Raw genomic sequence first — 19,433 nt, forward strand, 5'->3', positions numbered from 1 at the left:
GTTAGTGGGGCATTTTAATTATAAGATATTACAGATGAGGGGCAATGGCTATCCTCAGCCACTCGACGACATGGTATGGTATGGCGCAGTGAATATAAGGGAACCCTTCAAGAGATTATATATCCCTTACCTTTTTAGAGAAATCCTTAGCCCATTGGCTACCTTCTCTGCATCAGTATATGCAGCGAAGAGCCGTAATGCAAATGCATAGTGGCATACTTGATGACAATACTGCAGCTTTTTTGCCATAGCTGATACTGTTGGATGGACATCTTCTTGCAGTTAGAGGTGACTTCAGACGTTTGCGCGTCTCGGACGACAAAATGAAAAACATACCTGAAAACCAGTAAACTACAGCTCCTCTAATTTTCTGTCGGTCCACTCATCTGAATCTATATACTGTAAATAAACCATGAGGTTTTAATCATCTCTCAAAACAGTGAAATACAAATAAACTTTAATGCATAAACTAATTTGGATATGTAGAACGTAAAAAACGATATCGTAGCACAATCCACCATTCGTAAGTTTGGGACAGAGAGAGAAACGAGTGTTCGGGGCGTCTTTCAAAACTCTTTAGCTAAGCCAAGGACAGGTGTTCGGATATCGACAACGAATGTTGAGGAAACTGAAAAGATATTCAAGAAAGCCTATGCGACAACAACGGGCTTGAAATGCTTAGACTCGCGTTTAAGAAGATAAAAACAATAACACTCCTCACTACCTCTTGACATTTCAGTCTTTGCTGTGTTAAAACTTTCATGCTATTTTATTTCTGCTAAATACGAATGTATGACTTTGTAGTATATTTAAAAGGCATTTTCATTATATGTATACTTTTTCTTTGAATAAAATGGCCGTAGTAGGAACTTCTGGTCTCTATAGAATATAAAGAAAGTGACACCATCTTGACAGCAAAATTAGTCAAGAATCTTGGAGCCTCTGGAACCCCATTCAGTTGTGAGCCAGACAGTCTGGAAATGGAAATTAAGAATGATCTCGCATGCTTTCACAGCATAGCATAGCTTCAAGAAAAGATGATTTGAATACTCCCGTGGCTATACCTAAATTTCAGCATTATGCATCGTAGTTAGGTTTTGATTCTGCGAGGGAGGCAGACATAAATGCCTCTCTCCCATAGGTGAACTTGGCAAGAATAAAACCTTATATAACCTTAATGGTTGTTTGCAGTCAGTACAGCAGGTGTTGTGGAGAGACAAATAGTAATACACATTATTTCTTTTTGACATGTCTATCATTTTTGCATTAGTTTTCACATTACTTTACTTCTGCTATTTACCATGGTGGAATTAAGGATTATTTTGAAGGCATTTATACCATATATTTTTGCAACTGAATAAGATGCCTGTGGCATGCATTGTTGGCCTCTATAGATTATAGAAAAAAATGACTCGTTCTTCACTGCATAATCAGTGGAGTCCCTGGAGCCCCAGGGATCCACCTTTGTTCCGGGTACGGGACCCCCTGAAGCAGACGCATGTGGTGTACCAGTATACATGCCCAGTCCGCGGTTGCAGCGGCGACTACGTTGGTATGACTACCATGCCACGCCCAAGAGGGGGCTATCAAGAATCACGCACGCACCAAACATCAAGAGGCCATCTCCCGGGATGTGATCATCCAAAACACGAAGATCATCGGGAAGGCCCCTGATGCCCGTCGGTTACGCCTGCTGGAGGCGCTTCTCATCCAGCAAGTAAAACCTACACTAAATACGACGCAGGAAGAATTTCTCCTCCCTACGAGTATGAGAAGACCTGCCACCAACAATGACACCACCGAGCACGACAACTCCACGGAAGACAACGCCCCCGAACGAGATACTCCTGCAGCCAACCATAATCAAGTTAGCCGTGACGTCCTGCAGCGTAGCGAAACGCCCATCAACGTAACCGCGCCGCTAAGGAGGTCAAGGCGGCTGCAGGACTTACAGCATCGCAACCATCAACACGTGGAAAGTGGCTTGAGACCCGGTTCAAGCCACCAATGAAAACGAAGACCTACCGCCACCAGCCAATAGTAGATCAGCATGGGGCAGACCCCCTGCTGTCAACTCCAAATATAAACGAGGACGGACACCGCTCCAAGATCAGTCCACCCTCAGCTTCCCAGCCCGAGGATGTCTGGCAGCTCCAGACGAAAGCTCGCTTGCTTCAAGAAAGAGAGAGAGAGAGAGAGAGAGAGAGACACACACACACACACACACACACACACACATATATATATATATATATATATATATATATATATATATCGTTAATGACTTTGATAACTATGGTATCATATTTGTTTATCTGTAAAATTCAAATATATACACCAATTTTGACTCTGTATTTGATCATGACTGACCTCCATAGGCGCTCTACTAGCCTGTCTAAGTAGCACGGAAAATGCCGCTATTCGGAAAATAGAGAAGAATCTCTACAAGTGTAACGCTGCAGAAGTAGCCATTACTTTTAATAAAGTATGCTTGAGAGAGGGTCTGCTTCCTAAGTACACTAATATTATTATTATTATTATTATGATTATTATTATTATTATTATTATTATTATTATTATTATTAAAATCGAGCAGGGCCTCTTTGATTCTTTGTCATCCATGAAACAGTTAAAGATAAAAAGGTCATCGTTATAATTATATGTAAAGGTTCCAGAATGTTCTTCGTAGTGGTTTTAATGACCAATGCAAGGAGAACACCTAATTCCTGGAATGCTAACTTGGGGAAATCTTCTCCCTTGATATTTGCTGTTTAATAATGATGCTCTTCGTACCTGGAGTCATGTATTCATCGATAAATCTGCAATAAAAAGTGGTACTTTACTCATATTCATCGTCATAAAGGGCTTTTAAAAGTGCCTTCATGTGGCGTCAAGCCTGTTCTAGATCAAAACAGATGTTTGACAAGTTATTACTTTGAAGCGAAGCTTTATGTAAACTACTCATCAGTAGTAGAACACATTTTTATCTTAAGCCAACACACGTCTTCTTGAGACACACAGCTCTGGAAAAATGTAGTTGTGTTTCAGATACCAAATAAGTATTAGATAAACTTTTTTTCCCATTATTTTAACCAGATTATGGTAATGCAGCAGGCAGGTTGTTTGGTACCGACGGTTTGTCTTTTCTAGGTTTTAACAGTGGCTTATTCACAGTAGTTACCAGACATATGGAAAATAGTGTTATTTGAAAATATACTTATGGTTACAATTTTCTTAATCATATTTAGTAATGGCATACAGAATGATTAGTTTGAATTTGCCAAATTCTTTTATTCAGAGATGCAACTTTGATCACTTCCAAGTTGTAGTCTGTCCTTTTTTAACTTTATTAAAGTAGTTCTGAAAAGTGCCAGCCTCTAATCTAGGTTTAACAGTACGCTCATTATTAATCAACACTGGTGGTTTTACCAAGGATGAATTTAGTAGCCATATGTTATTCGTTGTTATAGATCAGAGTGTGAGTTTGTAGCCTAGAATGTGTTTGGGCCTTTCTCTTACTATCGCTGCCATCCTAGTACTATGTAAATGCCACATGGCACTCAGTGGAAAAAAGTCCTCTTGTTGTGGGACCAGAGGAAACTGTGATATTGAATAGTTGAATAGTACCTATGAAAGCAGGCTTCCTGGTATCGATGTGTAAGGGAACTTGTTGTGGCATATTGAATAGATGAATTTTAAGTGACAGTGACGACAGGAAGTTGAGATATCTCGAGTATACATATTTAGATATAACAGTAACTGGGATGTAATACTTTTCCCTATGTATAATTTACCGCACTTAAACTTGTGACTGTGGATCACTCACAATTTAATTTTTATATGCAGAGAATCAGAGAGCGCATACTTTAATGTTCTGCCTTGATTGCTGATATTTGGATTATTTTTACACTTTTGAGCAGAGGATGTAGGAGTCGTTGTTGCTGTTTCCTGCAAGGCAAGGCAAAACTTCTCTCTCCAATGGTCATTGACATTTCCACATAAATGATGTTGTTGCTTCAAAATATTAGTCTAACACTGGGCATCATCTCAACAGTTCACTCATACTAGTAACTAGTGACTTACCTATAGCTTGCTGGTGACACTTTTGGTCCCTTCAAATATTCACATGTCTGCTTCAGTTGAGGTGATCAAAATAGTTTCCTATTTTCATTTTATTAACCTATTGAGATCGTCAGTATTTAGGTCTCTTAAATTGCTCATCTAAATATTTCTTTGTATTCTTTGGGAAATTTTAATCAAAGAAAAAATGTAAATGTTTCCTTTTAGATATTCCAGATAGAATTTTATTAGAGTTAGTATTTTCAATTTAACAAATATAGTAGTAAGAAGTGGTATTGCATAATTATAGGGATTTTAGTAAGTGGCCCAGTTTTCTGGTAATAGTTGTGGTTTTAGAGTTTTGTTTTTTATTTCTAAGAAAGTATCTAACTCTACTTGTCACGGTCATGTGGGGCTTTTGATTCGAACTATGCTAATTAAAGATAATCTGTATCTTGAGCATTACTTTCTTTAAGAAATTTTGAAATTATGGTGCTGGTTCATAAATACTGATAGAACATCTTGAATATGCCACAAGCGCTACAGGAAGAGGAAAAAAATGGAAATAACCTTAAAACCACTCTGGTATTGTCGGGTATTCTCGAATTTCATTTCTCTTACTTATGAGCTACCCTTGTTACAAATAATATTATTAACAGAATTAGTGCGGAACTCGTTTTATGGGACTAGAGCATTCTGAGAGTACAGTTTTCACACATTTGTGGTTTTGGTGACAAATTAAACTGAATACAAAGTCCTATCCATAGGACCTGCCAACCTTTGGAATTCGTGAGCCAGTTCTGAAGGAAAGTTCTGCCCTTGAGTTATCAAAGTGAATTTTACATTGACGTCCCTTAGGTCTAAATATATCCAGTTGGATGACTAATTCCACCACTGTCCTCATATATGAACTGCGATACCAGCTATGATATTTTTTCACATGTACCTGTCCAGAATGTCAGCGAAAACGGAAACGTTTTGCCATTTTAATGGAAAGAAGTGTGTATATGCAAGACTTAAAATAAAAACCCAGGAACGAATTCCAGTTGTTAAAATGACCTTAACATTGATAATGCTGAGGTCCTAATAGTTTCAGTTGTTTGTACCCAAAGCATCTATCTATATTGACTTACTAAAGTTACACCCAGACTCGGTATAATACTTTCCATACTTATCAGGCTAGAAAATTTTGCTTGATGTGGAAGAATTTATACCATTTAAACCAAAGATGTGAAAGTGCAAGATTTTGGAATTAAACCCAGGAATGGTTTCCAGGTGTTGAAATGGCTTTGCCGCCTGACAGTGAGCCTATCTATATAAGGCGATACAAGTGTCAAGAGCACGAAATGTTGGAATTGCCTTTTAAGATATGCAATTCAGTACTGCAGTAATCACTGATCAGTAATCTCACCTAAATACGCCTGCCATTGACTCAATACCATCAATAGCAAGGACTTACTTGGGAAGGCCTAACTTTGATTTAGTATTAACATTGGCTAATCTGACAAGTACATCATCGTGATTCAATGATTCTATTAAGAGCACTAAATAGTTGGCCTCCCAGTGTATGGGATAACCTCATTTTAGGTTCAAGATGAATTTCACATGCATTATGTGTGAGGGCTTTCTCATACTTGCATTATGTGTGAGGGCTTTCTCATACTTGCATTATGTGTGAGGGCTTTCTCATACTTGCATTATGTATGAGGGCTTTCTCAGAATAGGGCATAGTTAACTTAGTACCATACCATGGCTATAGGCAAATAGAGTTATGATATGGTTCTACCAACTTAACTGACATTGAGAAATTAGAAAGAAATTTCCTGATTTTCATATACTTCCATTAGAAATTTTTACAGGGGGATAAGAAAGTTTGTTTTTGAAGCTTTGAACCATCACTTTTTTCTATCCTTACCCCAGTTGCTGTCATATAGGTCATTTAATGGTATACAAAGAAATCTAAGTGAAATTAATAATAAATCTTCAAAGAAGAACTGCAGTGGAAATTACTAAACATGCTGTAGTTTCTATGCACATAAACTGTGAAGACAAGAGGCTGCCAGATCTGTGGAAAAGACCAGGAAAAATGTGAGAGACAACTGTTGATATCTGAGGGAAATTTTGGAAATGGGAAAAGAGCTAACTGTACCGCTGCCTACAACATACGCTTTATCATTGTTCATTTAGTGTGATCAATTATATCACTATGGAGTATTATTTTAAATGAGTGAACAGGCGTATTTTAAAAAGTTGGTAAAAGCTGGATTTATTAAATGGCTCTTCAGATAGGTAACACAAAATGTTTGAAAATAGATTGTAGCTCTTAAATTTAAAAGCGTGTGCTGTGCTGGTTGTCATGGTTCTTCCAGTTCTTCCAAAACATAGCAATTGAAGTAGTTTGTTGCCAGAATATAAATATGTTTGTTAAGGCAGAAAGGAAGAGAAGTTTTGAGGCCCATTGATTTGTGAAAACTTCATGTATTATTACAACATCCATTTGGTGAAGTTTTGACATTTGTTCACAGGTGAGTAGTCAGCTTGATTAAACTTTTCGTTCACCAAGTCGTATTCTGTCCTTTTTTTTTTTTTTTTTTTTTTTTTTTTTTTTTTTTTTTTTTTTTTTTTTTTTTTTTTTTTTTGCTGTTTTAATAGCATTTGATAGAACGAACCTAATCAAGCGAATAAGTTATAGTGATTCTAACAGTTCATATTAAAACTTTCATATTCACATATAACAATGGAATTAAATTCCAGGTCTGTACGTCACTAGAGCTTGCATTTTGTGTAGCTATTATATTGTCTGTCTCAAGTTAGGATGTAACAACAGAGTAATATATATTACATAGTTTTTCATGTGTTTCCTCTCTACGATGTATTTATCTGGACATTTTCTCTATATTTTCAGAGCTTCCAAGTCCAAATCTTGCGACGACTTGGACAAAATGGAAAAAATGAGTTGAAGAAACGTCGAGTGGATACCTGTGGACCGACTGTTGTGTAGGACCAGCTTGTCGAAGCGAGTTTTGAAGGTCACTCGCGAGCAATTGCGGGAAATGCAGTAATGATAGTTAGTTATACCAAAGTAATTTAGAAAATACTCGTGGAATGTTGAGATCGAAGCTGTTGGAAAGAATCCTCTTTGTAACGGAGCAGACTGTGTAAACGAGTGTGAATGAAAGTCCAGAATCAAATCCCCGTCAATGTTTCAGTTGTAGATGGACATTTTTTTTTTATTGCAGTATGATTTTTAGTGCCAATACAAATTCACTAAAGTTGTACTATCGAGGAAAAGGAAAAGCTAAGTTGTCAGAAAGGATCCTGTGCTTCGATATATGATGTTAATATTAAATTTAAAAATTAGCACCGCTGAGAGAAAATGCACATTTTAACTGATCAAGTTTAAGAAATTAAAATCAATTTATTGGATGTCTGATATCTACAGAATGGGTTGAGAAACGGTAGCAGGAGATTAAACTTAATGCGACCGACCTTCCAAAAGCCGTGGCACACTTACCAGAATGTTCCAACTTTTAACATAGAACGTGCGCGCGCGCACTGTCTTTCAAACATACAATGTTGAATTCAATTGGCCATTGGCATTTTATGATTTTGCTTTCCATGATTTCAGATTTGAGCTGAGAATGGTAATCTGTAATATATTCTCATAGATCATGTCGCAGTCCAGAGTGCCTCTTCTTCCACAGCAGAGTAAACAAGTTTCTAGTCTGTGTAGTTTCAAAGTCTGTGTTAAAATAACCGTTAGAATAAAAGTGGTTTACAGTTTAATAAACAGTGTGAGGGACTCAACCTGATAGGCATTTCTCATTTAGATAGCTGAAGTAGTGTTAAAATGGTCAAAAAGTTGGTTGAAACCTAGCGGAATCTTCCAAAGACCAGGATTTGAATGGCATCACTTCTAGTAATTACAGTATCTGAAATGTGAAGAAACGATGTCAAATGTATATGAATGTTACATGACTATTTGCTACGCAAAAAATACTATAGATGTGTAGCAACAGTGATGAAGGGTAACTGAACCTTGTGACCAAAAAGTAAAAACAAAGATTCTGAAGGAGCCGCGCTTTTGGATGACTGCCACTGGAATTACTGTTGTAGACTTCGTCAGTGAAGGTGGCCGACAGAAATTTCAAAATGTGGAAAACAAATAAGTGCCGATAGTTGGTTGCATAAGCAATGCACTAGATATATATATATATATATATATATATATATATATATATATATATATATATATATATATATATATATATATATATATATATATATATATATATATACACATACACACAACCCATATGAGAATTAAAAGATAAATAAAAGTGCTTTTCTCTTAGTGAGCTTTTTTTCCTTCTTTTTTGTTGAAAGTGTAGCTGTATTTTCTTTTGTTAGATACTTTGTTCTGTTGGTTCTTGTTCTAGTCTCTTTACCTGTTCACATTTTTTTACAAAAAAATAATTTCCGTATATTTCATGTAACCATTTTTAAGAAACCAAATAAAAAAAAATTTTCTCAAAATATTTGATTTTTTAACCGTACATGATAATCCTACATAAAGCGTGCAGTCTTGGAAAAATGATTCCAGATCTTCAAAAAGTTCAGTCGTTTTGACATCAATGCTTAAACTTCAGTTGTATTGACTGAAATAAAGTTACGGTGAGAATGATCTGACATAATATTCTCAGTCTATTTGTTTGAAGCAAAGTGACTGACAAACATACATGATATAACCAACATTGAAAGAAGAAGAACGACGTCAGCGAAGTTTCTTCACTAAAGCCTTACAGATTGTTTTAAGATATTTATAAATAATCCCAGTGTCAGTCATATTGCTCTCCAGTTGCAGAATCCTGAAATTCACAGTCTCCTATGGCCTATTGCGATTGAATAAAGGGGAAATAAGTAAACTAATAAACAGGTCAGCAGTTTACGTGTATACTAGATGTAAAGGGAGAGATTATGCTTTATCACTAAACCGAGGAGATTTGAGGAATCTGCGATGAGCGATCCCGTGTCACCTGAAGTCAAGTCAAAGGGCCGTATTTTTAAACTGACATTATCAATGAAAACGACCCTCTTGGCTGTAAATGGTGGTATTGTGCCGCGAAGCAGCTCTTCGTCCCGAAGACGAAGATGAATTAGGGTGAAAATTATTGGAAACGAAGGAAGAGCCTCTTCGCTAACCTCTTCGTAAAATTAAAAAGAGAATCGCATAACTAATGTAAGTATTGGAACGTGTAACTCGTGCCAAATATTTTAGTGGTCCATTTTTTCAGTACTTCAATGCAAATAGTCTTATTTGCAGTCTTGTCAAAGACTGTCTTTGTACTTAAAAGACCTCACATTTCCCAAGTTCTGCCGGGTGTGTATGAACTTCACAGCTGTAACAATCGTCTTTCACCTCTTCTGGGATTATATCATAACCAGCACAACGTGTTTTAGTTCGGCAAAACTATCATTGTAAAATAAATGAAGATGAAAAGAAACACAGATTAACGAACTTTTCGAAACTATTTCCAACCAATCAGCTTCAAGGAATGGTCGTGACGTCATCAGTAGGCCGGCTTAGCTACAAAGCCAGCTGGACTCTGCTGTTGTAATTGTATTAATGCAGAAAATTGTGTAAGTGAAAAAGTTTATATATATATATATATATATATATATATATATATATATGTATATATATATATATTATTATAAAGGTATAAGCCACGAAGGAAAAATAAACAACGGAGTTCTGCAAGATCTTAAGACTGAACGTCCTTTTCTCAGCAGACAAACTATTTATGGATTTGTCACGTTCCAAGCTTTCGTGATTAAGTTATACATACATACATACATACTTATATATATATATATATATATATATATGTATGTATATAGTATATATATATATATATATATATATATATATATATATATTTATATATTGGCATAAAGTGGTATAGAAGTAGAACAGCCGTCTTCCGATCCGAATGAAATGTTTGTTTCCCACCTCCGGCCTACTAACCGTCCTGTACAGTTCCTCTTCGTGAAAGCACTTCCCCTATGTTTTTATAATACCGCTCCACAAAGGGATTGCACGAGCAGGCTCTTCATTGAACAGGGAAGGTGGTAGTTTAAAAATACGGCCTTTAGTACGTCTACCAGCCTGCCTGAGAACTCTGGCAATTCAATGTTAACGCAGACTTCTTTTCATTACAACTATCCATTTGCTCTCAAATTCGAAATTAATGATCATCAACGTAGAACAAAGGAAGAAAAGACAAATCTCCTCATTTTCCCCTCAATAATAAGTGACGAAGAAAATTTGTCATCAGTGCTCCATGAACAGAGTACAGGTGTCTCCTCCGTCTAAGCACTCTATATCTTTCAAACTGGCATGGAATACTATTATAATAATATAATCGTTATTAGCTAAAGGATGTTCTTGCTTACATTAAAAATTATGTCATGAACAAGAAAGTAGTGTTGTACAGCCATGCTTAGAAGTGATGCTACTGACTGCATAGGATTTTGTTCAAAATTCACTAACTGGCCACTAACGTGCATATTTACTAAATTGATAAAAAGAGTTGTGGAGTGCGAAAGTAAGTGTGAACTGTATTAACTCTGTTTTGGACGAGTCCTTTAGTGGAGCAATTGACAAAAATATATGAAGTTCTGAAATCCTAGACAACATCACCTCTGATCTTCTCAATGATCTACTGTTGTGACGAATAGTGGAATATATAACATACTTATAAATACTGTATATGTTTACAGTCACACAGGCTTCAGCACAGGGAATCCTTGGGCACTATAACAACACAATGCTTATTTCGGCTAATAAAAGGCCAATGAACATCACAAAGGACTTTCTCATGAGTATTTTGACCTCTTAGATGCCTTACCATGGAATACTCATGGCTAATCTTAGAATCTCTTCTCAGTACTGAGGTAGCTACTATGGCAATTACTGACTGCTGTGGTTCATGTATCAACACCCAATTTTCTAGGTAGCAATCAGAGGCAAGTTCGGGGTCTTGTTTCTGCACTTCTATTAGAGTTCCCATATATCTTATCTGTGACAGTGCAAATAGCATTGCCCCTTCAAGTGACTTCATAAATGTGCCCACCAACATACTCGAGAAGCAATAACTCTGTTGTCTTTCACCTGACAGTACTAGTGCGGGTGACAGCTTAAACAACACTGAAACAAACAAGGCAAGTGAACACAATTTTTTTAAACCACTGTAAATAGGACTGTTTACCTTTTAGGAAGTTTTAGCTCAAGATTATGTCACAATACAGGCTATCTATTACAGAGATTTTTACATTGTTATACAAGAAGGCCTTAATTTGCCTTAATGTATCTTAATATATTTGGAGTAAAGTACATAGCGACCTTTGAAACCTGCCACCTAGGATGCATTTTCTAAATCCTCAGCATAAATCGAAGTGGTCATTTTTTTATAGCGATAGGATGGAGAAAAATGTTGGAAACCAACTGTTTCATTCCTTTTGGGCAACTGTTGAAGCATTCATTGATATAGGCCTTATAACCTGCCCAGAATGATTGTTGTCCATCTCATGGTGTGTGCTTGTTCATAAGCAAGCATCAATGGATTTAAGAAGCTAGTTCAGTTACCAACACATCCCTGATCGGATCTACAGATACTGCATTAAAGTTCGTCTTTATCATTCAGTTTCAGGACTTGCAAGTTATGGATGAGTGACTCTCCAACATCTTGATTGCTATTAACTAAATTAAGTCATATGGGCATTATATTCTTTGCCTTTATATATAGATCCTGAAGGAGTTGTATAGCATACTTCCATACACTGGCGAAGCCACACAGTTGATGAGCATATTCAGATTGTTTACTTTGTCATTGTGTATTTCAACAGCATCCACAAAATTAGTTAAAGTTTGAAGCCAGTATTTCCATTGTTTTGCAGCAACTGAATTAGAAGGATCCTCTTCAAAACTCTCTAGAGTCAATAGTCTGTTCAGAGTCATGATTATATTTAACATCAATCTAATCCAACATCAGTTGTTGTTTGATGTATAGAAAGTACATTGTAGGAAATGCTGCACATTGTTAAACACAATACAACATGATAATCATGATGACATAATAGCCTATTTCAAACAATTGCCTCTATAGTATTACTTCTTATTTATACAAAGTGAAAGATGTTTTTTACCTCTTCCTCTACAATTATCCTTCCTCCAGACACACCTCGGATACCCTGCTCAGCCACTCGTTAAACTGTCAGCATTTCCTTTGTAGTCACATCAAATCCTGCAGCAATGTTTATTAATTTGTCCCATCACTTAAGGTAAACTCTCATCTCCTACGTGGTTAATGATGATTTTGACTTGTGTCCAACCTTTTAGTGGCTCTCTCAAGATCCTCAGTAGCCACTTCTACAAACATTGTAAAATTACTAACTCTTGTCGCTTGAGCATTCAATAAATTTTCAAATTACCCACTCCATCGATAAAGGGCTTTATACATCATCTCTCGTTGACTTTAGTATCCATCTGATGAGTACTTTTTCTTATATTTGCATTCTTCCAGAACAATTTTTTATTATTACATAACAAAAAAATTTATAGGTTTCAGATAATTACAGGACAGGCCAGGGTATAAGATATTATTTTGGAAAATCAGAAAAAACTGGCTCTACTTTAAATCCTTTGGAAAACAACAACTGACTAGGGGAGTCCTGCATCATGTGGACAGAAAATCCCGCACAAAATACGTTCAAAAGAATTGAAGGTAAACGTATTATGCCCGCTATAAATATAATTCACTAGGGGTAATCAGAAGAATAACAAAATTACAGGAGCTCTCACTGGGTCCGTGGCATTGTGACACTACTAAATGATATGTACAATATCAGAGCACCCTGGGATGTAAGCAAAACACTGATTCTAGTGAGTATATATGGAGCAGAAATGAAGTATAGAACTCTTAAGGCTAACACATAAGATGGAGCACTGTAAGCAAGGATTGCTCCGCTGAGATTTCGGGAATCTTGTCCCGAAGAATGGCTCTGGCAGTAAAAGTGTTGCGTGGCACTATTGAACTACAAAAGACGGCACACAACGGGGGAAGTCTTCACGAATCTGCAAAGCAGGTCACGTTGTAACACACGGGATAACAACGGGGAAGCTTACGTAACTGATCCATGCTGAAATGGAAAAATGTAAGATACAACAAATATCAAAATATTGAATGAATGCTAAGTTACTCGATTCCTGTAAGCATGACCAACAAAGATCTTAAGAACACTTTGACAATGAACTAAAAGATGTCACAAGTGCACAGTCAAATATCACTAGAGTCTCCGAAGGATCACGATCATTGGAATTGGAGAACAGGTAGAACAAGGAATGAGTGCAACGATAAGTACTAGGTGAGGGTCGACAACCAACTTCCGATTCACATTACCTGACTCCGTGACAAGACTTGAGCAGAGTTGAGCCAGAACGTCGGAGGAAGGGCTTTGTCGCTTGCAGTTCTTCACAGCGCTCCGATTCCACGTTGAGTAGAGTCCCAGTTCCAGATGGTATTGTAGGAGTGTAAAGTAGCTGGTAGGATCTTTGCCAATGCAACAGTAGGGCATATTGCTAGGTAAGTAGGCTAGGGCTGATTGCAATTTGAGAGGGCACGCCGGTCCACATATATATACCCAGTTCGGGTGTCCCTAGAAGTCGTGTTGTTGACGTCTGTCAAAGTAGTGGTGACATCTCTCGTTCCTTTGGTCTCGTGCCAGTCATGATAGATACATGAAAAGGAAGTTGTTGAGAAGCCGGCAAAGGTGCAAATTAGATTCGAGAGGATTTATGCTCGTGGGAGTAGATACAGGTGCGGGGCACCCGAAAACAAGGATCCGAGTTTTAGGTGCCTGATCCCTCTAAATGGCTTCGGTTAAATTTGAATGGGGATTTGAATAATGGTTTTAAGGGGGCGTTGTCCCAGAAGGTCTTCCATCTTGCTCAAAGAAGCAAGAGCGTATCAGCTTAAGGCCAGTGTCTTAATAGGTTTTGGGAGTGGCAATGGCCGTGACGGGTGTTTGACAGGCAGTAAATAAAAGATGACAGGACATTAAAATGACATTTTTGCAGACGGCTGATGGCCCGGTCGTTTTTTCATACTCGAGAAATCGTTTAAGCAAAAGTCAAAAAAACAACTCAGGCAATTTTCCAAGATTAATTTTTCATTTCATGTTTTTAGGGAGAAAAACGTTAAAGCAAGTGTCAGAAGGACGCTAGTCACAAGATTTAGCAGATTTTTACTGCTTGCCACAATTTTCTCTTTCCTTCTCCTTGACTACCTTATTCCTATTCTCACATACAATTTTATACAGCCTTTTCTTCCTCAGTTATTCTTCTCATTTCAATAACTCATAATTTTCATTCTTCATCTTACTTAGCAACTCCAATAGTAACAAGAAAAACATACGCCAAAATTTCTTCAGCGCAATCGAGTTTTCTGTGCAGCATATAATGCCGTAGCCCATGAAACATTCAGCCACTGACCGGTGGTGGCCTGTGTTGTTGACACCTGTAGCAGTGCTACACGCACGATCATGGCTAATTTTAACCTTAAATAAAAAGCAAAAACCAATGAGGTTAGAGGGCTGCAATTCGGTATATGTGATGATCGGAGGTTGGATGATCAACATACCAATCTGCAGCCCTCTAGCCTAGGTAGTTTTCAAGCTTAGATCTGAGGGTGGACAGAAAAAAGTGTGGAAGGACAGACAAATATCCATCTCAATATTTAGTTTTCTTCACGGATAACTAAAACTGTCTGCTAACTCAGTGAAGACTTGCCTGAATTCAGCGTATCTACTTCTCGAGAACTCCTATATCTATAGTTGGCCACAAAACCGAGATGCCTTCGGTTCAGTAAATTGATCTCTTGAATATGTGTGGCTTAATATTTTCATGCACACACACACACACACACACACACACACACACACATATATATATATATATATATATATATATATATATATATATATATATATATTAGAATAGAATAAACTAAATATCTTAACATAAGAATAAGGGCATACAGAGAATAAGTGGTAAATGATACAAAGACTCGAGAGACGTTAGCGAATCGACAAGTAATATTAATTAATGTGTTGTGCGTATCGTAATAAACCCAGAGCAACATGCAAATGTCGAAAACCAGGCCGAACTAATCAATTAGTTAGCCGAATATAGGGTCTAATAGAAATCTTGACCTCACACAGTGACCTCTTAAAAGATGTTACGAGTACTCACAACAACCGTTGAACGAAACACATTGAAAAGTAGAACGTGAACAATAGTGGAAAAGTGAGCTCTCGTAGACGAAAAGTGAGACACTTATATCGTAAATAGGCATCTAATGAAGAGCCCATATATACCGATCATAGAGAGAAAGACCGTAAGAGTAGCAGAAGGCAGGCATTTGTCAAAGGGAAGCGTCGAGATGTGTGGCAGTGAGACTGCGGCCCTCCAGAGTGATTTGTGAACTTATATAATTATTCGCGATGCCCAGAGACTAAGAACAGATCTAAGTCCAAGTGTCGACTTATAAAAGTTACAAGTGTTAAGATAGACTCGGTTCAATAACCGGATTTATATAAAGTTATTATAAGTGCCTTTAAGATAGATTCGGTTCAATTACTACTCAGAATATAAGGTGGAACTTTATAAGCATTTCAAGGGAACAATAAATGTAATTTAGTGAAAACATATTTCATTTATAACCAATTTCTATAACTTTGTGTCACTAAGATAGCTGATATCCAACCACGATAAGTGAGTGCAAGCACGAATGTTCCTGAGAAGTGAAGACCAACGCTACCCAACGAAACTTTTAAGAAGAGTTCTCCCTTCCCCATAACATATATTATATATATATATATATATATATATATATATATATATAATATATATATATATATATATATATTATATATAATTCAAGACTTCTGGGTCAAGGCTCATCACCCTTTATAACCTTACAAAAGTGTTTACTTTTAGGACTATGTTTTCTGTCTGTCTGTCTGTGTGTGTCTCTCTCTCCCTCTCCTGTGTTTTCATCGCATAAGAAACCTCAGGCGTTGCTCTAATTCAGTTAAAGAGTTGGGCTGTTACTCTCTGGAACATAAAGTTCAGTCTAAATGTAAGTCGCTCGCTGTTCTGATCTTTTCCCGTAAGCGCTGTTGGCGAGTATTGCTGACTTCTGGTTTCAACGGTTAATGACTACCATCACTAGAGCGCGATCAAAGCAGGCCACGGTAATATATACCGGAGAAATAATGATTTAGCAATAACCCCCAACATGGTACTAGGAACAAATTTAGAGCAGTGAGCAAATTTCCTTTAGACTTACCATCTTTTTGTGCAAGAGAATAACAGACCAGATCTTAAAATGGATTAGAATAACGCCTGAGTTTCCTTACCCGACGAAAACACAGAGAGAGAGAGAGAGAGAGAGAGAGAGAGTCTCGAAAGCAAACACTTTCGAGGGGTCAAGAGGTGCTGAGCCTTGACCCAAAATTCTGAGTGTTGTTCCTGTCATTACGAGTGACAGAAACAAACAGATGGAATTCAGGAAGTTCAAATCAGTGTTTCTGGAAGTAGGACATAATGCTTATGAAACAGGAATCTTGATGTATGTGAGCAAATCTCAACTCTCTAATTGGGTGCGAAATATACAACAATTATCACTGCTAATGGATAAAGGCTGTGGTTTGAGAATGGAAAATAAAGTCAAAAAGAAAAACAGTGCAAACTGTCAAAAACAGGGAACTACTGTCAAACACATTAAAGCAAAACAGTGAAAACTAAAAAAACAGTAAAAACTGTAAAAGAACATTAGAATAACTGTGAAAAACTCTCAAAAACAGTGAAAATGTTATATATTAGTAGAAAAAGTGTCAAAAAACATAGGAAACTGTTTCAGAGACCAAATTTGAAATAATACGTCGATGATAATTATTACTATTTTATGTGTTGGAGAATTTAAACTTTCAAAAAAAATTTAAACAGCAAAAATTAAAGTTATAATCATTGATGTGTTATTGTGGCTGAAACTGCGCGTCTTCAATGGACGCTTCCTCAAACCTTAACGTTTCCTATTGATTAAATTCTGAAGTTGCCGCCTTAGGCTTAGAGCTGATGTGTTGACACCCTTGTATAGTGTCTCCTCCTACCTAGCTTCACCTAATTCGTGACACATATTTTCTATCACCCTACCACCATCTGTTATATCTGCTCCCAAATACTTATGTGAATCAGCCTCTTCTATTCTTCCACCAGCTGAACGAGTTCCCCCGTCCCCTTAAGATTTATACAGCCGAGAAGATACAGGTTTGCGAAGCCAAGATCCAGCTTAGTAAGTGACCATTTGTACTCTGAAACTGCTCCAGATACTGTAAATAAATGTACGAGTATGTGATCAGTTTTTAGGAAAAATAGTTTTCCTAGAAAATAGAACGAGAATTTCTGAACAGCCCAAATAATGGCTAAGCATTCTCTTTCAACACATGAATAATTTCGTTGCTCAAGAACGGTTGTATATTAGCCACTAGATGTGGGACATCTTTGGTACAGTACTGCCCGAGACCATAAGAAGATCTGCCATTCCTAGACATATTAGTTTGCTCAAATTTAGCATATAAAAGTGGGAGGATTAACCATCTATATATTATATAGCAACTTCAGACCCGCAGCTTTGTTACCTGCTTCTCTAGAGCATTCAAAATATGGTTCTGAAATATCTATATTAAAGTTAGTTGTCAAGTAAATGTTGGAAAATGACTGAATTTTGACATGAGGCCTAAAAAGTTATTAGATCTATGGAACATTTGTTTTGTTTTAGAAACATCAGTATCACTGACAATCGTTCATTTGTCTTGGAGAAGGAAGATTTTGCAAGGGTTGTTCTTATGGCCTACACAGAATATTCCCTTATGTCCAATAAAGCATTTGTTAGGTTTTGCTGTCAACCAAATCTCACTTAAATGATCTAGATAGAATTTATGAAGACAAAAAGGCATCATTATATAAATCATTAATCCTACAGAGGTTTGAAAAACAGTATACTACTCATTATCCTTAATAAAAGGAATCTGATAGTAAGCCTTACAAATTCTACAGATATCAAAAAACGGTTTAAGAAATTATACAGTGACCCTTCTAAGGAAGGCATCAGATAACAGTCAGATTGACACATTGAATTCAAATTTCCAAAATCCATGAGTGGGAAGAGAACTACAGACATGGATGTGTGGAGTGCCCTATAGTTCCTAGTTTTAGTAACGATACAACGAATTTTTCAAATGCTGCTTAAAGATGAACAGGGATCAAATAAATTTTCCTCTGAATTTATTCATTTCGATTAATGTTTAAACAATGTTGAATAGCAGTTGTCCCTCTTAGAGTATTTAAGACAGTAGTCTTTAATTTCTCTATCAGATTTGAATATTCGTGACTTGGATTTTTTAGACGAGTGGAATTCAAACCATTATGTCCATTAGGCAAATCAAGTAACTCGTCATCTTCACCTTAAATAACATTAATTCTATTGACAAATTACTTTAATTTGACCATTTTCATGCTGTCTTCATTCAGGTCATACAAGATTACATTGGATGTTGTTAGCTAAGATACCTTAAAGGCAGATTACATGATGTCAGTTTATTTATCACTCACTCACCCTGGGACTTTGTCTCTTGAACAATTTTGCAAGGTCCAGACTACATAATCTGAACCTTACTATGTTAATAAATCTGTTACAAATAATGATGTGTCATCGCGTGGAGATCTCGGATTAAACCTTTCACCCCTAAGAAGCCATCTTTGTCTGGGAGGAAGGTGGATTCAGTGAAACTTTGCCCCGTTTAGAAAAATGTTTGGACAATATATTTATAACTCTCCTTTTGAGATCTCCCTCTATTATTTATGGAATTCCTTTCTATCAGCTACTCAGAGAGCTTCTTTTTTTGTTTGGTACGTACAACTGTCTTAGAATGTTAATACTTAGAATTCATCATCTTACACAACTTTCCCTTCCTGGCCTCAGGTCAGTGGTAGATTCTTTTTGGGTACTTTCGAATGGCTCCTCGATGATGGTGATTTTAGCCCATAGTTCCCTCTCTTATCGACTCCCACCTCTACACACACACACATCAGTCTCTCCTTACATCTTAACACAAGTGTGGCTGGATGCTGGATTCTTGCTGCGTTCCTTTTCCTTGGGCTCAGGTTTAGTGAGATACTTCCACCAATTCAATCAAGCACACATTTTATCAAGGCTTACCCTGGCACTGCCAGGCCTGTGCTCAGCCAATGA

General features: G+C 36.9%; 1 protein-coding gene across 2 annotated transcripts in view; it reads left to right on the forward strand.

Annotated features, from left to right (window-relative positions):
• Positions 1-8,329, forward strand: part of LOC135196946 (uncharacterized) — a 124,793-nt gene extending 116,464 nt beyond the window's left edge. For both annotated transcript variants that reach the window (XM_064223793.1, XM_064223792.1), the window contains one exon: positions 6,965-8,329. In XM_064223793.1, the coding sequence (XP_064079863.1) occupies positions 6,965-7,019 (55 nt within the window). In that variant the 3' untranslated portion in view covers positions 7,020-8,329. The remainder of the gene's footprint in view (positions 1-6,964) is intronic.
• The last annotated feature ends 11,104 nt before the right edge of the window (positions 8,330-19,433 follow it).

This window comes from Macrobrachium nipponense, chromosome 18, assembly GCF_015104395.2.
Source record: "Macrobrachium nipponense isolate FS-2020 chromosome 18, ASM1510439v2, whole genome shotgun sequence".
Taxonomy (NCBI): domain Eukaryota; kingdom Metazoa; phylum Arthropoda; class Malacostraca; order Decapoda; family Palaemonidae; genus Macrobrachium; species Macrobrachium nipponense.